Source organism: Antechinus flavipes, chromosome 1 (genome assembly GCF_016432865.1).
Source record: "Antechinus flavipes isolate AdamAnt ecotype Samford, QLD, Australia chromosome 1, AdamAnt_v2, whole genome shotgun sequence".
In the NCBI taxonomy this organism is placed as follows: Eukaryota; Metazoa; Chordata; class Mammalia; order Dasyuromorphia; family Dasyuridae; genus Antechinus; species Antechinus flavipes.
Window position 1 is genome coordinate 343,990,403 of NC_067398.1, and position 22,782 is coordinate 344,013,184.

At 32.7% G+C, this 22,782-nt stretch overlaps 1 protein-coding gene across 2 annotated transcripts in view; it reads right to left on the minus strand.

Annotated features, from left to right (window-relative positions):
• The window catches only part of TARS1 (threonyl-tRNA synthetase 1), a 40,588-nt gene that overhangs the window by 12,918 nt on the left and 4,888 nt on the right, over window positions 1–22,782 (minus strand). For both annotated transcript variants that reach the window (XM_051969535.1, XM_051969534.1), the window contains 9 exons: window positions 21,525–21,605; window positions 11,823–12,013; window positions 10,115–10,238; window positions 6,370–6,491; window positions 5,147–5,264; window positions 4,454–4,518; window positions 4,267–4,345; window positions 2,670–2,816; window positions 255–353 (listed from right to left, as the gene is read on the minus strand). In XM_051969535.1, the coding sequence (XP_051825495.1) occupies window positions 255–353; window positions 2,670–2,816; window positions 4,267–4,345; window positions 4,454–4,518; window positions 5,147–5,264; window positions 6,370–6,491; window positions 10,115–10,238; window positions 11,823–12,013; window positions 21,525–21,605 (1,026 nt within the window). The remainder of the gene's footprint in view (window positions 1–254; window positions 354–2,669; window positions 2,817–4,266; window positions 4,346–4,453; window positions 4,519–5,146; window positions 5,265–6,369; window positions 6,492–10,114; window positions 10,239–11,822; window positions 12,014–21,524; window positions 21,606–22,782) is intronic.

The following is a 22,782-nucleotide window of genomic DNA, read 5'->3' on the forward strand; positions in this document are numbered from 1 at the left end:
CTCTAGATCACACATCAATTTTAGTGACTTTATTCATGTGTATATATATATATGCACTGCCTTTTAATATAATGGTTATCAATATATATTAATATCAAAAGACTTAAAAAAAACTTTATAGCATGAAAAAACAAATTCACAAACAAGCAGTTTTATCTACCCACCAAAATCAAAATTAATTCCTCCCCCCCTTGAAATTTAGATTGTGTATTTGGAAAGGCTTGGGAACAACATAATAAAAGAAGATTATTTACCCTAATGAATTCAACAAGTGTATTATAGATGTAGGCTCCCTTTGGCAGGAAAAAGCAACTTCCAGGACTGAGTTCATGGAAGAAATAGAGTTCCTGATCCTAGGTAAGAGAAGAAAAGGAGAACGTCCAAAATATATAACCATAATAATTATCAACTTCATCAATGTTTATGTAACACTTTAAAATTTGTCAAGTATCTTAAATAAACTATTTCATCTAAGCCTCACAACAATTTTACAAGTTATTTTATAAGTTGTTATTATTTTAAGATATTATTATCTCAAATACTGATGAGAAGACAGACATATCCATGGGTATAACTAGAGTCAAGGCAATATTTTAACGCAGACCTTCCTGCCTCCAAATCCTGTATATTATCTGATAAATCAATCAATAAACATTAAATACTTATGATGTGACAAACATTGTGCTCAGCTGGAGATGCAAAGAAAAGCAAAAGTCACCATCTACCCTCAAAGTCTAATAATGAGCTAAACAGGAGAGGGGTAAACAGGAGAGGGGTAGTAGGTGGTGATAGTGAAGGGCTGGCCAGGGCCATATGATGATCTCTCCTGAGACCCTCCTCAAACAGAGAATCTAGGATGAGTCCTTTCATATGTACCTTCCACTCTCTTCAATCAAGAGTGAGAGTACTGAGGAAGAAAATTTCAGAGCTGATATAATTTTGCAAGAAGATGAATTTCTGGAGATAGCAGTGAAGTCCGGGTGAGCAGTCAAGTAGTAATGTTCTGGTACATTTTAAAAATTTTGTCCTGGTTCCATACTAACGACCTTCCAAAAGCATAGAGATATGTCAAAACTTTAGCTGAAGGCCAAATTAACTTCTTGGGCTACAAATGAAGTCCCTCAAAGGATATTCATTGATTTTTTTTTTTTTAAGCTGATTTTTAACATAAGAAAATGCAGACAAAATCCCTTCTGGTCTCTCCTATTCTACTCCCCTGAATAGGGATACCTAACCTTTTCATGAGACAGAATTGTTTCTTATTCCCCTTAAAAGAGGGAATATTCAAGGGATATGAAGAGCTACACTGAACTTCTTGGTCAGGAGATGGGGGTGGCCACCTACAAACTACAATAAAAGAGGTAAAGGAGTTGCTTTCCATGTCTCAAAGTTCATGACTCCCTATTTTAAATGTCCCACAATAAGGAGGTCATGGCTATGGGCTGGCCTGAAGGCAGCAGGAATTTTTGGTAGGCAAGGTGAGGTGGCAGAAGATCCCGCCTGTGACACAATCAATCAATCAAGTTTCTTTACTGACCAGTTGGGTATCTTAGCCCAGGGCACAACCAGTACTTGCAGAATAATGCATGAAAGACTTGTGACTTCTTGAGGGCAAGAACATCTTTTATTAAGACAAAATGAATTTCACCTATAACTTGTAGTTTTAGACAGTTGCCTGAGGCACAGAGAAATTCAATGACTTGTTCATGGTCGTACAGTTAGCTCCAGACCTTCGCATCTCCATCACTAACACACCATCCACTATATAAGGCTGCTTCTCACTTAAGTATCTGTTAACAATTCTTTCAATAATAATACTACCTTAGATCTGGTTAGAACAGATTCAGTATTTTAGCTCAACTAACTATTAACTCAATATAACCAACATTTAATCATATCAGCAGTTTTCTATGGATTTGGGAAAGGGTCCAGATGTTGTTTGTTTCAAACTCTTTTTATCTTACATGTCTAAGGAGGGCTTCAAGGGGCATACAATGGTTACCTTCATCCCAAGGGAGATGCTGGAACACTGTTAGAATAGAAGTCTGATTCCATCTGCCTGGAATGCTCTAAGCCCAAGAATTCACCCAGGAATTCTCATGGTGACAAAGAAGAAAGGGTTTGGGAATACTATTTTAATTTCCTTTGCTGAAATAGTTTAGGGTACAAATCTCTGGTATTACTCAAGCCACTGAGACATCTACTTGTGTGCATAATAAAACAAAGAGAAAAGGTGCCATCCATTCTCCATCATTTATTATTTCAGTTCTACTGGATTATCAGCACAGCTTGAAGGGACTGGCATTTCTTAGAAACTGAAGCTATTAGAATTTTATCAAAGTAAAAATGATCAGAAACAAGGTAGAAAGCATCCTATCCTGAACATTCCTTTATGGTACAGATATTCTTAAGAGCAGATTTATGGGATTATATCACAGGAGTTAGTAGTCAAATGTAGCAAAATTAGTGTATACCACTATGAGCATGAGTATGTATCAGACATGGTATTACTTTAGTAGAAAGCACCAATTTTTTTTATTAACACTGATTGATGATTAGGGTTATATGAAATTTGATACTATTCCAAATGAAAATAAAATACTTCAAGAGTATATCTAATTAAGGCATTTCATTAATTATCAATACATAATATTAGATATTTAACTTACCCGGCCAATTTTTCTGTGATCTCTATTTTTTGCTTCCTCTTGGAATTTCTCCCATTCTTTCAACATTTTAGGGTCTGGGAATGAAATGCCATAAACTCTTTGAAGAGTTTCCATATCAGCTTTGCCTTCCCAATATGTAGATGAATTCTGCAAATAAGAATTAGTGATATAATAATCATTTAACAAATGGCTGCTGGAATGAAATTAGCCTATTTGTCAACACCTTATAATCACTGCAGTCATTATAAACTCACGTACGTCACCATTCACTTCACTGAACAGGAAACAGCTATCAGAGTATTATTATTTGTCATCTGTCTATTAAGTCATTCTGATCATCTTTGTTCTAACAAAACCAGAGAAAACATTAACAGGGGAAGTAGGACATTCATCCAGCTCCAGTGTGACCATTGCTTTTCTCCCACAGTACCTAGTACCCAGCTTCTCATCCATCTAAAAAATTAGCTTTTGTTTAAAAATCTACTTACATGCTGAATATTGTTACTATAACCTTACCTTACATACAATTGTTAAGTTAGATTAGAGGGAAAATACCTGGCATTAATATACAAATAACTTTCATATAATTCAAATCTTATTTTCATGGCAGTTAATCCATATGGTATTTAAATAATAGTAAATAATAAAAAAAGGGTATTTCATTCAAAAGAGAATTTGAATATGAATTAAATTAGCCATTACTTAAGTCAGATTACACCATTGTAGTAAATAAATCAATTTTTTTTTGCAGTCATGAAATCATATTGACATACTTTCTAATAGGGTGCTTGCTGTCTTTTATTTATTGTCTAAACACAATAACAACTAACTTTTCATAAGATTTCAAAGTTATGAAAAAGAAATAGTTAATATGATTTTAATGTTTGCATTAGAGCAGACTGGAAAATCTGATTTAAGAATTCTCTAAGAATTTCTAAATATTTCTTTGAGATCACTTGAGATGAGGAAAAAGTCGTAAGAAAGTTTCAAATTATTATTCTATAGAAATAAAACTGGAATGAGAGAAAAACACAAAAGATCATCAATAATATGCATAAAAATATAAATAAAAATGAATTAAACACGAGGGAAGACAGTAAGAAAACCCATAATAAGCATTCTAAGAATACTGAAACGTAGTGAAAAACAGATGGACATTTATTTGATTTCCAGTTATGAAAATTAAATAAGAGAAATGAAACAAATCAGAAAACTAAAACCCACAAGGACATCGAAGAATAATCAAGGGTAGAGATTATCTTCCCCCCAAAAAGAATGTAAGCTTGTTGGGGGCAGGAACTAACTATGTAATGAAGGATAGACATTCATGGCCTATAACTTCTGTATATCCAATTAATGGGGAATCAGAGGAGGGTCTTGTGCTTCAGGATAGGAAATGAAATGCTGCCTTTGAAATTTTAAAGGTATGTCTACTAGCTTAGGCACCCATTTTTGTAACAATGTAAAATAAATCTTTCCTGCATTCATCTGTCAGTAGAGTTCTTGGTAAGATATTTTGTTTCTTACATTAAGATTAGGAATGGCTTCTAAATAAAAAATATTTTTAAATAGGCATTTTGAGATTATACAGACTTACTTTATGAATTTTCAAAGTCTTAATCTTGCCAGTATGTCTTACATGAGGACCTCTGCACAGATCTATTAAGGGACCACACCTAAAAGAAATGAAAGCAAATTGTACAAAATTTTAAATAGATGGACTTCAGTACACTATGAATTCCTATTATATTATTATTATAAGACACTATACTGTAATAGCTCACCTATAGACTGTAGTAGTTGGAGTATTCACTTTTTCATTCAAGATCCGACATTTGAATTTATTGTACTAAAAAGATAGAAAATTAGAAATGAATATGACACACCTAAATTTTCAGCTCTGTATCATACATTATTTCTGCAAACTGTCCCCACTCCTGGAATGCTTTCCTTTCTCATCTCTGGCTTTCAGAATCCTCATCCTCTTTCAGAACTTAGATCAAATGTCAGCTACTGTTTAAAGCCTCTCCCATTACCTCCAGGTTGGGAATGCTCTCTCCTTCCTGATATTAACTTGTATTTACTTTCTGTTGCCTTGTCATATCCTTGCATCACCGTTTCTCTAGAACAGAATATAAGTTTCTTGAAGGCAAGTTCTATCTTATTCTTATTTTTGCATGTTCTCTTGTGATAATAGATACATTAGATTCATTTAAATTCAATAAATGCTTACTATGCCACTATAACATTAATTCAAGAATAACCCATAATCAATTTAGTATAGAAATGTCTTACGTATAAAAGTTCACATTATTAAAATACCCAAGAAGTTTCATTAACAATCTTTAACTTAGTACACTAAATATCAGATAGACAATCCCTAATACTAAATGAAGATAAATATGTGATGTAATGTAGCTAAATTAAACAGTGAAACCTCTTCAGACATATGTCTTTCTGAACTAAGTACAACTTACCTTAAACATTTCAAGCAAAGTTTCTTTCTTAACTTCCAGTCTTTCAAATAACTGTTTCTCTTTAATGATTTTCTTACATAAAGCCTCCAAAGCAGAGAAATCATTACTAGACACGCCTCTGGGAGGGGAATGGGAGGTGAAAGAAAAAAAAAAAAAGATAAATTTGTCTTCACTTCATTTCAATGACAACAGAAGAGTGCAAAGATACATTTTAAAACAAAATTTGGGTTTCATCAGGAAAATTGGCACGTATGCATACATGCATATATACAAATATACATTCTGCATATATGTACACACATATATACAAAAAGATTGTTGTTCAATCATTTCAATGGCATCTGACTCTTTGTGACCCTAATTTGGGTTTTCTTGGCAAAGAACTGCAGTGACTGGTATTTCTTTCTCCAGGCCACTTTATAGATGAGAAAACTGAGGCAAATCGAGTTAAGTAACTTGCACAGGGTCACACAGCTTGTAAGTATTTAAAACAATAGGTCTTCCTGGTTTCAGATGCAGTATTTCTTACCATTGTACCATCTAGCTGCCCCCTCCCTACATATATATGTGCACAGATAGTGCCTGTATATACTATATATGAATACATATGTATATGACACACATATACATATATAATGCACCGAAGAGTTGGCACTTTTTAATATAAGAAGTTTTTATATTTGCTATAAAACATAATTCTTATTTGTAAGAAGAGCCTTAACTAGGAAGTGGAAAAGAAAACAGCTTCAGAGGAAGCAAAGTATACTTCTGAATTTGAAGTCAGAAGTGGTTTTGCATTGTGACTGTCACTTTTGGGCAGGGAAATATAAAGAACTCATTAGAACTCTATGAACCTCAGTTTCCTTATTTATCAAATAAAATTATGTCTGCATTGACTATATGACAAAGCATTGTGAAGAAAGCACTTTCCCAACTTAAAAACACTATTGATATATGTGAGTTATTATTCTCCCCAGATAAGGTCCCTATGGCTTTTGAGATCTAAGAACTAAAAATTCTTAGAGCCAGCATTGCCTTACCTGCAGAGAATAATGTGCAAATTGTTTAATATGAAAATATTAAGTGTTAACTCAAGAATAACCAAACTTATTCTATAAGCAAAACTTAAGGGGAAAAAAAATCAACCAAGTCATTTTAATTATGACATGTTATGAAGCCTTCAAATTTATGTATTCAGACAATCAAAACTTGATTGAACTCACCCATTTTCAAGATACATGTCATAGTAAAAGCCATTTTCTATTGGTGGACCATAGCACAAGCATCCACCATAGACTCTCTCCATGGCTTCACCCATTATATGAGCACTGGAGTGCCAGTACACCTGAAAAATGAAAGATAAATACGGTCATATGAGTCTCAGGGATATATTACAATATAGTCTACAAAACAAACAAAAAAATTGAATGCTATAAACATAATTTTAAAATATAGTAATTAACTTGTTTTAAACTAATCCAAATACAGAAAGAAACTTAAGCAGAAGAAAATTTAAGAGGATTTTTCATGTATAAAGAAAATTCAGTATAAGATGTTCGTAAGTGAAATTTCCCAGTACATCTAAAAACATTCAATTTATAAAAATTTTAATTGCTTATTGGGTTTATAGCAGTCCTTTTTATAGCAGTAAGGAACTGGAAACTGAGTGGATGCTCATCAGTTGAAGAATGGCTAAGTAAGCTATGGTATATGAACGTTATGGAATATTATTGTTCTGTAAGAAATGATCAGCAGGATGATTTCAGAAAGGTCTGGAGAGATTTACACGAACTGAAACTAAATGAAGTGAGTAGAACCAAGAGAACATTGTACACAGCAACAACAAGAGTTATGGTGGATCACTGCATTCATCAGAGTTACTAAGTCTTTCTACAGTTGATTATTTTAACAATATTGCTAGTATTCTGTAGATTGCTCTCTCCTGGTTCTGTTTACTTCACTTTTAATCAGTTCATATAAGATTTCCCAGGTTTTTCGGAAGCCCTTCCCTTCATTATTTCTTACAGCACAATAAAATTCCAGCACATTTATTGGCTTTTAGGTATACATTTTATTTCTAATTTTTTAAGTTTCAAAGTTTCAAAATGTAAGGTAACATATAACAAAGTATGTGATTTATGGACCCACTATCAAAGTACTTAGATTCTTTATCATAGATAGATATGTATTGTCAGAAGAAAAATACAGGAAAAAATCATTCACATAAATGATTTTACAATGCTAGTTTATATTAGGCTACCTAGAATTCTGGGTTTCAAAAAATCATACATTCTATGTTATCAAAACTATAGTTCAACCAAAGCAATTATAAGCTATGTTATTTTAAATAGGTTCCAGCCTATTACTTTTAGTAAAGTGAATGCAAAAGCTTGTATGAGGATATTTTCAAGGACGTGTGTTATTAGAAAAAGAGATGTACTAATCACATAAGAGCAAGAGTTAACAAATGACTACCCAGTATTACAATGAAATATGTGACATATTAAAATTAAAAAGAGAATATTCCTCTAGATCATTTGAACCCTCATTGGACCCTATATGGAAGGTCATGAAAAGCCATGCACAAAAAATGCACAGAATGAAAAGATATTGTTTAAAAGATACAAAGTGTGGTTCCAAATGCAACTTTTCTATTCAAAAACAGTCATTAGAATTTTTTTATGTTGTCTTAATTTAGATAACTTTATATAGCAAGATAAGACTAACTTATATTTGATTTATTTTCAATGTCAAAAAAGGGTTGCATTCCAATTTTTTTGAAATTAGGAAATTAGTGGCATTCTATGTAAAAACAGTCCAATGTTATAAATGTTAATTTGCTGTGCATTGTTATAAAATGGTAACTAAAAGTTAAGTTGGGTATTAAAACCTTGCATTATAAAAGTAATTATCTGTCCATTATAGGCAATTTTGTAATAATGAAAAAGAATTTAATTCCACATCTTGATTTTTAATAAAAGCATATACACATGTGTGCACTGTCTGTTTTTTCTTTTCTCTCCTTTAATCTAATTTCAATAAATGTAAACCTTTATAGTTGAACCTTTGAATGTGTCCTGACTAGAAATTTTACAATAACCTTTGTTTTAAAGATACTTTGAGGAAGTCATTTAAGTTTTCAAATTTTATTGTCTTACTCTATTTTGCTACTGTTTTTGGTGAATCTTTAAAATACTGTGAGTTTTTGAAGAGCAATCTTACAAGAAACAATAAATTTCATGAACTAATTGGGTCCTAGAGCTCACCAACCCCTACTATGGCATATATGGGAGGAAAAAAAGAATCTATCTTTCAAAAATGTTGATCAGAATTTAATCTTAACAATACATAGCAGTAAAAATCAATCTAATGTTTGGAGAATGATACAATGAACTACTATAGAGCTATTAAAACTGACAAATTTGAAGAATACAGTAAACTAATGTTAAGATGTGAAATAAAGAAAATTGAAATAGGAACTAGAAGCAGCATATACATAGCTTACAACTATATAAAAGGGAAATGATGCTAATGATACAGAGCAGAGCTTTAAAAGCACACAAATGAATTGTGAAGGTGACAAAGTGACACAATGTTCTTGCAGTGCGCTTAGTTTAAAAAGGCCAAAGTCTCCCATTATTTCCAAGGTCATCTCTATCTGGTCACTAGTCCCAGATGATAGCTCTGGAGAGAAAAGACCTTGTACAGCCTTTTCTCACTTAAATCCAATTCATTTGCATGTCATGGTCCTCTTCCAGAAAGAAGAGAAAACAACAACAGCCATTGGCAAATCTCAACAATTAAAATGTATGGCACAATATTGGTGAGTTTTTTCCTTTTCCAATTATGATATAAGCAGTCAGTCCAAATTTTGAGATTTATGCTATATTTGGACTTATTACTTGTTTAAAGGTTATTTGTTTTAAAATTTACATTTGTAATTATGAGAAAAAAATTATTATTTTTTAAAAATTGTCTTTATGAAATAGAGGATCCCGAGAAAAAAAGGCAGGGAATACATCGTTTCTTTATAAACAGTATGACATAATGAAAGTTATTTTGGAAAAAATTCTTAATTTACAATTCAATAAACTAAAAGCAGATTCTTACTACTAAAGTATTTGGTTTCTCCTTGAAAGAACATGTAATGAGCAAAAAATGTGTTTATCACAAATCCAAACAAGGAAATTTGATGGTTTGATCTTTACTCAGTATATTATACTGATTAATCACTTTTTAAATGACTGACTTTAAAATGACTGACTTTATTGACATTCTTCTATCTCATGGATTTCTCCATATATGCCATAACCTTCCCAATGTCCCAGAGTGTCATCTTTTATAACAGAATTTTTTTTTCTTTAAAAGATGAATGAAAGAAATTCATTAATACCTATGAAACACAAGGAAAAAACTTAATGTTATTGCAACATTCCTTGTGGACTCCATCATCTGCAAAAGAACAGAGGGAGATTCTATTTTCTCATATCTCTTCTCTGGGGTTAAGCTAGTTCTTTAGAATTTTTTGTTTCAACATTTTGTAATTGTTGCACTTTATAATTTTATTGTTGTCATCATTTTGAATATTGTTTTCCTGGCTTTGCTTATTTCACTTTGCATAAATTTATGATTAATTATGTAAAAAAAAAATGATCTAGCTCACCCTTCTCCCCTAACAAATTTTGTGATAATGAAAAAGAATTTAATTGCACATCTTGATTTTTTAATAAAAGCATATACACGTGTGCACTGTCTGTTTTTTCTTTTCTCTCCTTTAGTCTAAGAACAAAATACAAATATAAATTTGAAAGTAAAGTCATTTTAGTGTTAAATTCAGCACAAAAAACTTTGAAATTAGTTTGTGAGTTCCAACTACTCATTTATACTTGGGCAAGAATTTTAAACAAATGGGGGAAAAGAAAATAAAAGAAAACAATAATTCAAAAACACCAATAACTAAAAACTTACTGCTTGAGCTTCTTCATCCTCAAATTTAAGAAGCTCCAAGGTACAGTCTTCCTCCAGAGGGCGGTCTAGATCCCAAACGACTTTATTTACTTTGGCAATTACTGTATTATCAGCTAGTCCTTGACTAAAAAAAAAAATAATAATAATAACAATTATGATGATGATGATGGTGATAATCATAATTTATGTAAAATATCAACCCTGTGCAGGACAGATTCTATTTAGTTCAGCACTTAGTTTTTTCATGGACTTGTAAAGAAAACTAAGAGAATCTAAAATCATAGTAATGAAATCAGGAAAAGCCCTGAAAAGTACAAAGGATAACCAAAAATAATGGATGAATTTCAGGACTTGTCAAATCTAAAATTCTAAAGTTCCAGATTTACTATGGAATAAAATTTCTCATTTAACCTGAAAAATCAGTTTTATATGACAAAATATGTGTGTGGGGGGAGTGGGGGTGGGGGGGAGGTGGTATTTTGATTAAGCTGTTAGTACATAGAATTATCTTACCACAAAAAAAAAAATTATTTTGAATGACTCAGGCCTCAATAATAAGTTTCTTAAGCTTAAATAACTTTGTGACTTTTAAAACCATGCATTTGTTCTCCTAAAACAGATAATATAGTAAAGCAACTTTGCAGATAACTATAAGAATATTATTTTAACTATGTACAGGAACATTCTTTTTGAAGGTGTAATAAACAATTCCCATAGCTTATACCAACACAATTATGGTAAACAATAAAAATTGTTCATAATACTTTGTTATTAAGAAAATTTGGAAAGATATTTTGTTTTCAAAAGACAATGGGATAGATCCATTATTTTATCTATTAAATGAAACAAAGCTCATAAAAACCTGTTTAACTCTGGTCTGGCCTGGGTGAATAATTATACAATGTAAAAAGATACTTCATTAGTCTCACCAAGCTTAGGATGTAACAAAGTATTTCATTATGCTAATAAAGAATATTTGAAAGCTAAGTGATACTTTTTTTGTGTGTGTGTACAATGCTTTAGCTACAGTTTCAAGGACCTCACCTCAAGCACTATTTCCAAGACACTGCAAGTAAATAAATTACTCTTGGGAGCTTTCAATGTAGTTGAATACTCAAGAAGAGAGAGGAAAATTTAGATAATGTCATATTTTTAAAACAAGTATTACAACATAATTAACTCTTCCAGTTACACAATTCTGCACCTTCCTCTTATAAGAGAAATTTCTTTATCTTAACAATTTTCTCCTGTTCTCCCCTATCCTTGTACTTTCGTGTAGTGTTCCAAAATAGGGCATGTAACAAACATTCTGATTTACAGATAACTGAAATACCAGATATAAACCTAATAGATTTATGGACTCTTTAAGGGTGGCCAAGTCTTTAAGGTCATAAGGATATCTTACTTGTAAATACCTGGGTGTTCTTTCTATTATGGTTCTTTTTACATTCAACAACATGATAAGTTTCTGAATATAGGATAATTATCAAAATTAAAGGGGTTGAAATTAGCAATTTTTTAAAAAGGAAATTGACTTTTAAATCCATAAAACTATAGATTTATTTAAACCCCAATGAGTATATTTCTTTTGTAGTATGAATAGTATGTATTATGTAGTATGAATAACTAGTATGATAGAAGAAAATATACATTAGGCAACTTAATTTGATTATAAAAAAGTAGAAAGCCAACTAAGTATGTTTCATACCTAATTCCACAAGCCACTTGATATGGAGTAGTCTTCCAGGATTCAGCATCAACTTGTTTACCATCAGGTAAGGTGACTTTAATTGGCTGACTATTTTTTGAAGCTTTCTCTAACATAATGGCATCATTTTCTGCTTTCAGTTTATTGTACATCTCAAGACGTTTGTTGATATATTCAGGCCAAGGATTCAACTGCAAGACAAAGAAAATGAGGAAAATAAAGGAAAGGCCAAGCATGCTTTCTTTAAATAAACCATCATCCTTAGTTTAAAAATTTTATTTTATTTTGATGATATGAAAAAGATAGTAATTGAGTTGGTATAAACACAACAGGCTATTCTCATAAAGTAACATTTCAAGATATTCTCATCTGAAAAAGAGGATAGAGGATTTTGAGATGGATTAGATTGCCTCTTTAAGATATTTTTGCCTTAAGATAATTAATAATAAATGCTCATCATTCATTCATTCATTTATACATACAACTGAACATAATATTCTACATGAGAACTGATGACCTGATATATTGAGCACCTAATATGCCAGGTACTTTACTTGAAAGAAGTCAGGAGACAAAGACAAAGAGGGGGAAAATCTCAGGAATGAGAAGCCGCAAGTGAAAATGCTGAGAGGCCGCAAGTGAAAATGCTGAGAAAGGAAGGAGATAGAATTAAAAAGTGTATGCGAGGAGGTTGGGAGAAATGTAATGGCATTCAAAAGCTAAAGTTGTATATTTGATCTTAAGAGTTGATGGGGAGCCATATGAAGTTTAGGGAGGAAGACACAGTCAGACTTGGACTTTAGAAATATCACTTTGATAAATGTTTGGAGAATAAGTACAATGGCACTTGATTATTGATAGCCAGTGGAAAAAAAATCATTGCACTAAAAGATTTCTTTTTGTGTCTAGAGTGACTGTAAGAGTTATGAATGATTTGCAAACATCTGATTTCTGTTTGTGCTTTAACTATTACTACATCACTGTTAACCGCCCAACAAGTAGATGCACGACCAGAAGAAAGACACTGTATCCATTACGATATTCACACAAAACTGAGACAAAAAAGGATTTGAAGCTACTTCAAACAACTTCTTTCTGAGCCACCACATATGGTGTCCCTCATGTACTGTACAAGGAAGATAAAATGACCAAAAAACTCAAGCTGGGAAAAGCAGCTAAACTATCCAGAAGTTATTTGTTCTACAGAGCCTAAAGCTTTGATTTTTTTAAAAATACAAGTTATTAACATATAAAAAACTCAAACAAAAGACAATATAATCTAGCATACATAGATATCTATAACAAAAATAATAATAACATTAAGTATAGGGTGAGCTTATTTTTGGTACAATTTCTCAAAATGTGATATCTTTACTGACACTGCTAATTATAATTCTTTTTCTTTTCTTTTTTTTTTTTTTTAAATAATTTTTTATTGATAGAACGCATGCCAGGGTAATTTTTTACAGCATTATCCCTTGCATTCATTTCTGTTCCGATTTTTCCCCTCCCTCCCTCCATCCCTTCCCCCAGATGGCAAGAGTCCTTTACATGTTGAATGGGTTGCAGTATATCCTAGATACAATATATGTGTGCAGAACCAAACAGTTTTCTTGTTGCACAGGGAGAATTGAATTCAGAAGGTATAAATAACCCGGGAGGAAAAACATAAATGCAAGCAGTTTATATTCATTTCCAGTGTTCTTTCTCTGGGTGTAGCTGCTTCTGTCCATCTTTGATCAATTAAGGCTCTCTTTATCAAAGAGGTCCACTTCCATCAGAATACATCCTCAAACAGTATCATTGTTGAGGTATATAATGATCTCCTGGTTCTGCTCATTTCACTCAGCATCAATTCATGTAAGTCTCGCCAGTCCTCTCTGTATTCATCCTGCTGGTCGTTCCTTACAGAACAATAATATTATAATTCTTTTTCAACCATTTTTTCCCTTTGATTTATCCAATCCTCATACTACTTTGCCACTGAGCAAAAAACTTAACAATGATAATATAAAGCCCTCAAAACACAAATGCATAGTCCAACCAAAACAAATTCTCACATTGGTCCCAGATGAAAATCTATGTCTCTTTCTGTATTTTAAATTCATCATCTTTCCGTTAGGAAGTGAGTGGTGCGTATTATTTTCATTCTTTTTGACTTGTGACTTATCAGTTACAATGTGTAAAGACTTAAAAAATTTTTTTCCTATACTTTTATAATTTTAAAGATGATTCTCCTAGTTCTTCTAGGTCCTTTCAGACTCCTCTGAAATGGGCTATTTCATCATTTTTATGACACAACAATATTCTACTCATTCACAGATCATAATTTGTTTAGCCATTTCTCATAAAGGATATTATTAGTTTCTAATTTGGAGCAACCCTTGAAAGATCCAGTACAACTATTTTTGTACTTATGGATCCTCTTTCCTTTTTCATTTGCCTCCCTGTATCAGGATCTGTTGCATAGATGGACCTCTGAGGCCATGTGCTTCATTGTTGATTCTTGTTATATTTTTCTCTCAAGAGCTATTCTTCCTTCTACAGCTTCCACTGAAGCTCCCCGTCAAGGGCAGAGGCATCAAACTCATGGCCAGCAAGCCAAATCAGAATAAAATATAATTGGGAAATGTCTAACAAAATAAATAAAATAAAAACATACAACAGAGATAAAAACATTAATTTGTGGTTTTTTATCACATTTACTTGGCAATGACAGAAATATAACATTGTATATTCGAGTCTAGTTAGTGCAAAATTCTGCTTGCCTTTGCTTTTTGCTGCAAATGAATTCTCCACTCCATTCTCATTCTTGCTAGTAGCTTATTTGAAGAATGGCTATGGCAAACTGCTGGTGAAGCTCCATGTTTATTTTGCTAAAATTTTGACAACTATAGCGTATTTCCTCCACCATTTTCATCTCTACCTCAAACTCTTCTGCTTAAGACTTCCTCTTTCTGCCAAAATACTTGCCAAATATATTTTGGATAAAGCATCTCAGGAAAAAAAAAAGGCTTAAGAAAATGACTTTCATCAATTGCCAAAGTCAACCGTTATTATGAACATGTGCCACAATTCAAATAAAGAAACTATAATCAGGCAGTGGTGACATTTAAGCTACTGACTTCACCTAAATTACAATGATTTTATGTACTACCATTCATCTAAAACAATGTATACTTTCAGCAAGCAACTGTAATTACATATAATGTGAACAACAGCTGTGTAATTGACTGGAGAATTGTTATAATTTCCCCCAAACTTTTATTTCCAAATGGCTTTTAAAGACATTAGCTACTGCCCACTGATACTTACATATATTCAGCAATACTATACAAAATATTATTTAAAATCTAAACAAATTAAAAAGTTGGTTCTTGAGAAAACATTTTTTGGACAAAAAAAAAAAGTATCTCAACAAAACTCCTAGTCCATTGTTTCACTGAGATATGCAAGTGATCACTCTTGGTTCATGGAGGTTATAAGTCCAAGCCCTTCCAAATGGGATAAGCAAAAGCCCAATGATAGAATGTGTCTGAGGACTGAAGACTGGCATTATAAAGCACAAAGCATATTTTAATTCTTTGGCCATGAGATCTCATGAAATAGATAAAAATGCAATCAAATTTTCAATCTTGTAATGTTTCCTTGACGGTGGCAAAACAGAAAAGAAGATTGAATCTAAGAATCAAATGACTTTATGACATTAGTAAACTTTAATTTAACTCTTGGTATTACTCTTTATGTTTGGCTTGTTGTCCATCCAAATAAGAAGACACACTTCTAGAAAAACTGAATTACTGTCATACTGATATTATCAATATATATGAAAGTAAAATGAAGAGCCAGTCACAAAATTCTCCTTAGAAAAGCAAATAAAGGAGCCTGTTTCATTTTCTACTCCTTGCCCTCTGTTCCCTCCCCCCCCCCCCCCGCCCTGAAAAAAAATCACTTCATGAAATACTTGGTTATTTCACCTTGCAGTACAGATGAGCACAAATAAAAAGAATACCATGAGGATGATTACTGTTTATGTGCCAATGCTGCTAAGGCACAGTCTGATAATACGACTCCCTGCATCAAAAACTAAGCTCCAATGATTTCTTTCCATTACTCTCTTTCACACTCTTCCAGCTAAAATGGGATGCACTAGCTGCTTCCAAATGTGTGCTGCAGTTTCACCTCCTTGTTAAGTCATTGCCCATTCATTATTAGAGATAAGTTGTCTCTAATTTTAAAAATTCTCATTTTCCTTTAACTCAGCTTATTTTCCTCTCTGAATTTTCACTACTCAATTACTCCTTATTGCAATCATACAATCTTGAATTTAGGATCAAAGCTGAATTAATTATGACTTCATAGATTTCAATTATACCCCCTTCTTGATCTTTTTCCTATTGAAAACACCAGTCATTTTAGTCACTACTTTTATGAGACTCCCTCAATGCTTGGCAATTTGATTTTCCTCTCATCAAAACATTTCTGGTTCTATTACAGTTTAGCATTCTTGATATGGATAAACCATAAATTTTGTTCAAGAATAAGATGAAGTTGCTTGATTTTTTTTTTTTTTTTTTTTTTGGTCTCCAAGAGTTAGGTTTCCAAATTTTTTTCTAAAATTGCCCGGTATTTTGTGGGCTTTTCTGGCCACAATACATTTTTCTATGAAAATACAAGCTGGGGGAAGATGTATACATATATCCACATGTATGTGGCATAATATAACTTTCTCTTTCTTTCCCAGGATTGGGTAGTGAAAATTCAGAGAGGAAAATAAGCTAAATTACAGGAAGTTTCACCTCCCTGTAAGTCACTGCCCGGCCACATTTGGGAAGCAGCTAGTGCATCCCATTTTGGCTGGAAGAGTGTGAAAGAGAGCAATGGAAAGAAATCACTGGAGCTCAGTTTTTGATGCGGGGAGTCGTATTATCAGACTGCAGCTACATAAATTTTGAGAAATTATGGATCCTGTCAATTTATGATCTTCTTTACCTCTGCAAAGGCATTGGCACACAAACAGTAATCATCCTCATGGTGTTCTTTTTATTTGCGCTCATTTGTACTGCAAGGTGAAATAACCAATTATTTCATGAAGTGATTTTTTTCTGGGGGTAGGGGGGTGGGAGGGCGAGGAGTAGGTAATGAAACTGGCTCCTTCATTTGCTTTTCTAAGGAGAATTTTGTGACTGGCTCTTCATTTTACTTTCATTTATATTGATAATATCAGTATGACAGTAATTCAATTTTTCTAGGAGTGTGTCTTCTCATTTGGATAGACAAGAAGCCAAACACAAAGAGTAATACCAAGAGTTAAATTAAAGTTTATTAATGTCATAAAGTCATTTGATTCTTAGATTCAATCTTCTTTTCTGTTTTGCCACCATCATGGAAACCTTACAAGAGACTGAAAATTTGCTTGTATTTTTATCTATTTCATGAGATCTCATGGCCAAAGAATTAAAATATGCTTTGTGCTTTATAACGCCAGTCTTCAGTCCTCAGACACATTATTATCCTATCAAAACTGGCTTCAGTACTTTAAGGATGCATTATTTAATCAATGTGGATACTAACCAATTGTGACCACAGCAGGTGGTATTCAGAAGTTGGTATGGCCAATATACAAATTTAAAAAAAAAAATCTTATCATCTGCTGGCCAGCTGTCTGGTGATGACTCTTTGTGGAGTTAGATTAGCTAGTTCTCAGACAACAGCCATTAAATCTTATGATAAGGAATCTCAAACATTCGCATATTTTGCAGCAAAGACTGTTAGCACAACTAAAGAACTGAGGGTCACTGAAAAGACATGATGAGACATGATGGGAGATGATTTTAATGAAAGGCTTCTGATTTTCTTAGGCTTATTACTTTTTTTCTTGCCAATTCAAATTGCTTCCCAAAATCTATTTTTGTAATTTATTCTCACTGATCTGTCCTCTAAAAACTCAGAAATTTCACCATAAACTTTCTCTTTTAGATCATTTATTTAAAAAAAATTATTTTAATTATGCTCTTTGAGAAGTCCCCAAAGTCTATACATCTCTATTTGAGTAAATACACTATTGTTACTATGTATTAATAACATAGCACTGACTGTTTTTAATTATTTTCTATAAGAATATGAAGTCCTTGAAGGTAAAGAACTGGGACAACTTAGAATCCAAAAAGCGCCCTGCTTACTTTGCCTCTAACATGGCACTACAAGTGGTTTTAATTATCTATAACTTACCTCAGCCTTTTTTCCCCTCTATTTAAATCATGTATTTATAGGAAACAAATGGTTTCTCTAATTCAAAAAGTACTAACACATTCACTTATTATACAAGTTACTGTGCTAAGTTTAGGGCTACTGAGTAAAAATATTAAACAGTTCTTGCTCTTATTGAATCTACTTTCTATTAAGGAGATTCAACATTTACATAGGTAATTAAGTACAAAATATATATAATTTAGAGAGGAGGAGAGCAATAAAAACTGATGGGGGAAAAAGGATAGATGGACATTAGGGGAAAAAAAAGAATAACTTACATTCTTTACTAAAGTCTGATAGGAATTAAGGGGATTCCAAGAGGTGAAAATGAAGAGGGAAGGCATTCTAGGGCAAAAGAGGTGGGAGATAAATCATCATATTGGCTGGGGGGAGGGGGGGAGAGAGGAAGGAGGGAGGAGCAGAGTGTTAGTCCCGTAAACCAGTCTGGCTAGAACACAGACTATGTGAGTATAAGTAAGTCAGATGGAAGGGGTTTTATCCGACAACCAGAGGCTTTTGGATCTTATCCTAGAAGCAACAGGGGGCACTTTGGAAACTGAGAAGTAATGCAGTCAGAGATATATCTTAGAAATGTGATTTTGGAAGTGGTGTGAGGAATGACTGACGAGGGTAGAGATTGGAAGCAAGGAGACCAAGTAAGAGATTACACCCTTAGCTCTGGCAAGAGAGAATAGGAGAATTAAAAAAACAATGACGGTTGTGTAAGCAAAGAAAAAAGAGATAGATACATACAAGCTGTGTAATGGAGCTTTGACAAAATTGACAAAATTTGGCAACTGATTGGATACAGAGATTAGGAAAGAATAAAGATTAATGTATTCCACAGCTACAAAAATGGAGGAAGAGGAAATTAAGTGCCTTTGAAAGAAATAGGCAAGTTGAAAGAATCAGATTTATGGAAGGTAAATCCTGCTTTAGACTTATAGTCTGAGGTGAGAAGGGACATGCAAGTGGAAATGTCCAGCAGGCAGTCAGTTGGTGATATAAAACTGGAGTTTGAAAGAGAATAAGATTGGATATACAGATTTTGTGACTAATCTAAGAGATTAGAACACAAGTAAAATTGATGAGATCAACTAGACACTGGCAGTCAAGAAAGATCCTGTGTTTTATATTTTATATATATTTATATTTCACTCTAATTCCATTCTGTAACCATATTCTGTATCCCATGTAAGAAACTCAGAACTCTTCTTTTGTCTGAATTAAGAAACTCATGATTTCAAAAGTTCAGTCTTTCACCTTCTAGTTACATACAAAGGTTTTCTCACAACTACTATTAATAAAAGGAAAACTTGGAGCTATTTTTAGATTCAATACCCTCATAAAACATTTTCACTCTCAGTGAATTGCATCACCTTCAAACTGCTTTGTGCCAAGGAAACTTATCATAAATGTTATAGATTCACTGAAATACAATGGGACACCTACTAAATCACTCCTCCCCTGGTTTCATCCTAGTCTTTCAGTGTTAACCCTTTGTTTGTCAATTGACTAAGAGTAGGTGTCCCCATTGTACTTCAATGAATCTATAACATTTATCACAAATGCTATAGGAAGAGAGAATTTAGGAGGAAGGGGTATTCAGCAATATTAAAAGAAGTGAGAGTTTAAGAGGGATGAAGACTAAGAAAAAGGTACTGGATCTATCAATTAAGAGACTGCTAACTCTAGAGAATAATTTCACTTAAGGTTTTGAAGCAATAAAGATTATGAACAGTGTGAAAAGAATAGAGATACAGTAATAGGTTGAGGAGATGGCACTATCAAGCGAAGGTAAGAAAGATCAAGGAAGCTATACAACAGAGTCTGATCAAAAAAGCAAGCTGGAAAGGGTGTAAATAAAAGAAGTGGTCTTGGCAGAAAGGACCTGCTCTTTATTCAGGAAGAAAAAAAAAATTAAAAAATAAAAAAGGAAAATGATGGTTATTTTGAGAGAGAAAAAGACAGAAAAATTCACAATATTCTATATTCTTAGGAAAGAAGGAGACTGTCCTTTACTGAGGGGGAAGAATTGTAAGAAGTAAACTAAGGCATTTTAAATTAATCAGTATATAATTGGTAGAGACAGCTCTTTATAAAAAACAAGTGAAACCTGTTTTAACATATAGCTAAAAATTGGTTCTTTGCTCTACTGAATTGCACTGGAAATTTTGTAATGGCTGCTAGTAAAACACCTAAAATGACTAAAACAGAAAGTGGAATATTGCTCAAAGGCATTTAACATCAAACAAAACAAACGAAGGATATAAGGCTGGCTAATTATGCCCTGTCACAATACAACCAGAGATGGCTTGGTTCAGTGAGTTTAAGGTCTCGGGGATAGGAGAAAGATTATAAGTTATGGAGCTAATAGGGATTGAAGAGATGGGTGGCAATCTCAATTGCCTTTTTTTTTTTTTTTTTTTTTTAAATACACATGATGAACTGAGGACCATAGAGATTAAGTGACTTTCTTATGTCACAGAGAGCTAGCTAGCTTTTGAACCCAGATATTTAGATTCCAGAGCAATTTGTCTTTCCCACAATGTCCACTTGTAAGTCTTAAGAAATCCTAGAATGGACAGTCTGAATCTAAAACATTTTCAAGCTAATCTCTGGTCTATACCAACTTCCAGAATTCAGAAAACTAGATTCCTTTTAAACTCCTTTTCTTTTCAATATAAGGTTACAAACTACATTAATGTCCTGAAATCAGTTTCTAACCTTTTTGGCCCTTAAACCCCTCTTGATCTCTATCCTCCCCTTCCTCCCCCTTTTTAAAGTTTTTGTCTAGAATTTTAATTTTTGTTATTCAATATTTCATCCCCCAATTTTTTAAAAATAAATTTCATATGTAAAGAACAGGAAATGAGAACTACATACAAAACTGTGAATCTCCATTCCCAATATAAATTCAACATTTTAGTCCAAAACAAATCCTGCTTTGATATATCACCCTGTAAACCTCCTGTTCTCATCTGTTGCTTTTTTTTTTTTTTTTAAATTTTTAAGGACATCATCTTCTTCTTCTTTTTTATTTTGATATCACTAACACTAGCTCTAGCTTCACCTTCTATTTAGGAAAAAAAAAAGCATTCCTTGTGAAAAATAAGCATAGTTAAGCAAACCAAACCCAATTTTATGGTTGTCTCCATTTTAGCGTTTAGCTTTTTTTTTTAATAGCTTCACTCTAGTCTGTTAAGTTTCTTTAACTCTGACATCCCAATCCTTTCCAATCTCTTCATGAACATTAGACAGTTTCTAATCTCAATTCTCCTCTTTTTAGAAAAATCTGGTTCTCTATGTTTCCTTTCAACTTGTATGATTATATTAAGCAAAATTTTATTTCCTAAATATTATAATTCCTAGATCTAACTTTGGATATCAAAAGAAAAAATAGATTTCTTCTAACTAAACTCTGATATAGTGTCTATTTTAAAAATTTACCTCTGTTCGACCTCCATCGGTAGATCCTTCTTTATTTTTCTTTTTTCCTCCTTCTTTTCTCTTTTCTTCACCTCCACCTAACTGAATAAGAGAAAAAAATAAAGCTTAGGGATGTACAATTTAAATTTATTTTTCCTCTAAAAATTTGGGAATTTTTTGAAGTAGCTAAAATAAAATTAGCAAAAAATCCAACTTAATTTTTTAATTTTATGAGTAGTAAGTAATAAGCAGCTAGTATGCATGAGATAAATCTTGTTTAGGTAGAAGGGATTCAGGTGCAAGTATGTACTATTTTATATTTATTTCTTTCCTTTTATATGAAGTACTGGGCACGTAAAAAAAAAAAAAAAACAATTATAGGATTTATTTCCTGCTGATATAGTCAATCACTCCTCCCCTGGTTTCATCCCAGTCTTTCAGTGTTAACCTTTATTTATTTGTTTGTCGATTGACTAAGAGTAGGTATACCTGTTGTATTTCAAGCTGAGACTGCAATGGCCACTCATAAACCTGATGCCAATGCAGAATTGGCAAAGAAGCTCTAATAGATTCCATTTCTGACTGATTCACTCCTCCAAAAGCAGCTCTGATAGATCCTTTCTCCTGAAAATTCACACACTAGTACAGATTTAATGTGAACAACTGACCAGCCTCAAATCTGACCTCAGATACTTACTAATTTTGTGACCCTGGGCAAGTTATCTTGCTTACCTCAGCTTCCTTATCTGTAAAATGGGAATAATGTAAAAGTCTCTTCCATATCTCAACTTTTCCCTTCACCATTTTGATATACTGAAGGTCAGCATAAGAAATTAAAGTGGAATTCGTGGAGGAAGTTTTGTGGAAGCTGTGGACAATATGCAATAGCAGATGGAATGAAAAAATTTAGATACTTAGAAATGAATAAAATATATGCACAGTATTGTATAACACCAACATATTTCATCTTTTTAATGCCATAATAATCCAATCTTCTTCTTCTCTCTCATACAAAGGTAGAGTCAAAAAAATTTACATGGATTTTCCAGATTGTAGGGCCCGAACTCAACACTTCATCTTCTGTCTGTGTTGACATAAGTTCCATGTCTAGATAGTTCTCCCCCATACACCAGTACTCAATATTTCTGAGTACTGTCCACCTCTTGTTCTCCAATAGAGTGCTTTACCTCTTTGTTCTGCTTCCTATAATACCTGTGCATTTGTTGTATCATCTCAGTCCAATCAAGTTTCTTGTTTTTCTGGGGTTTTCTGTTTGTTT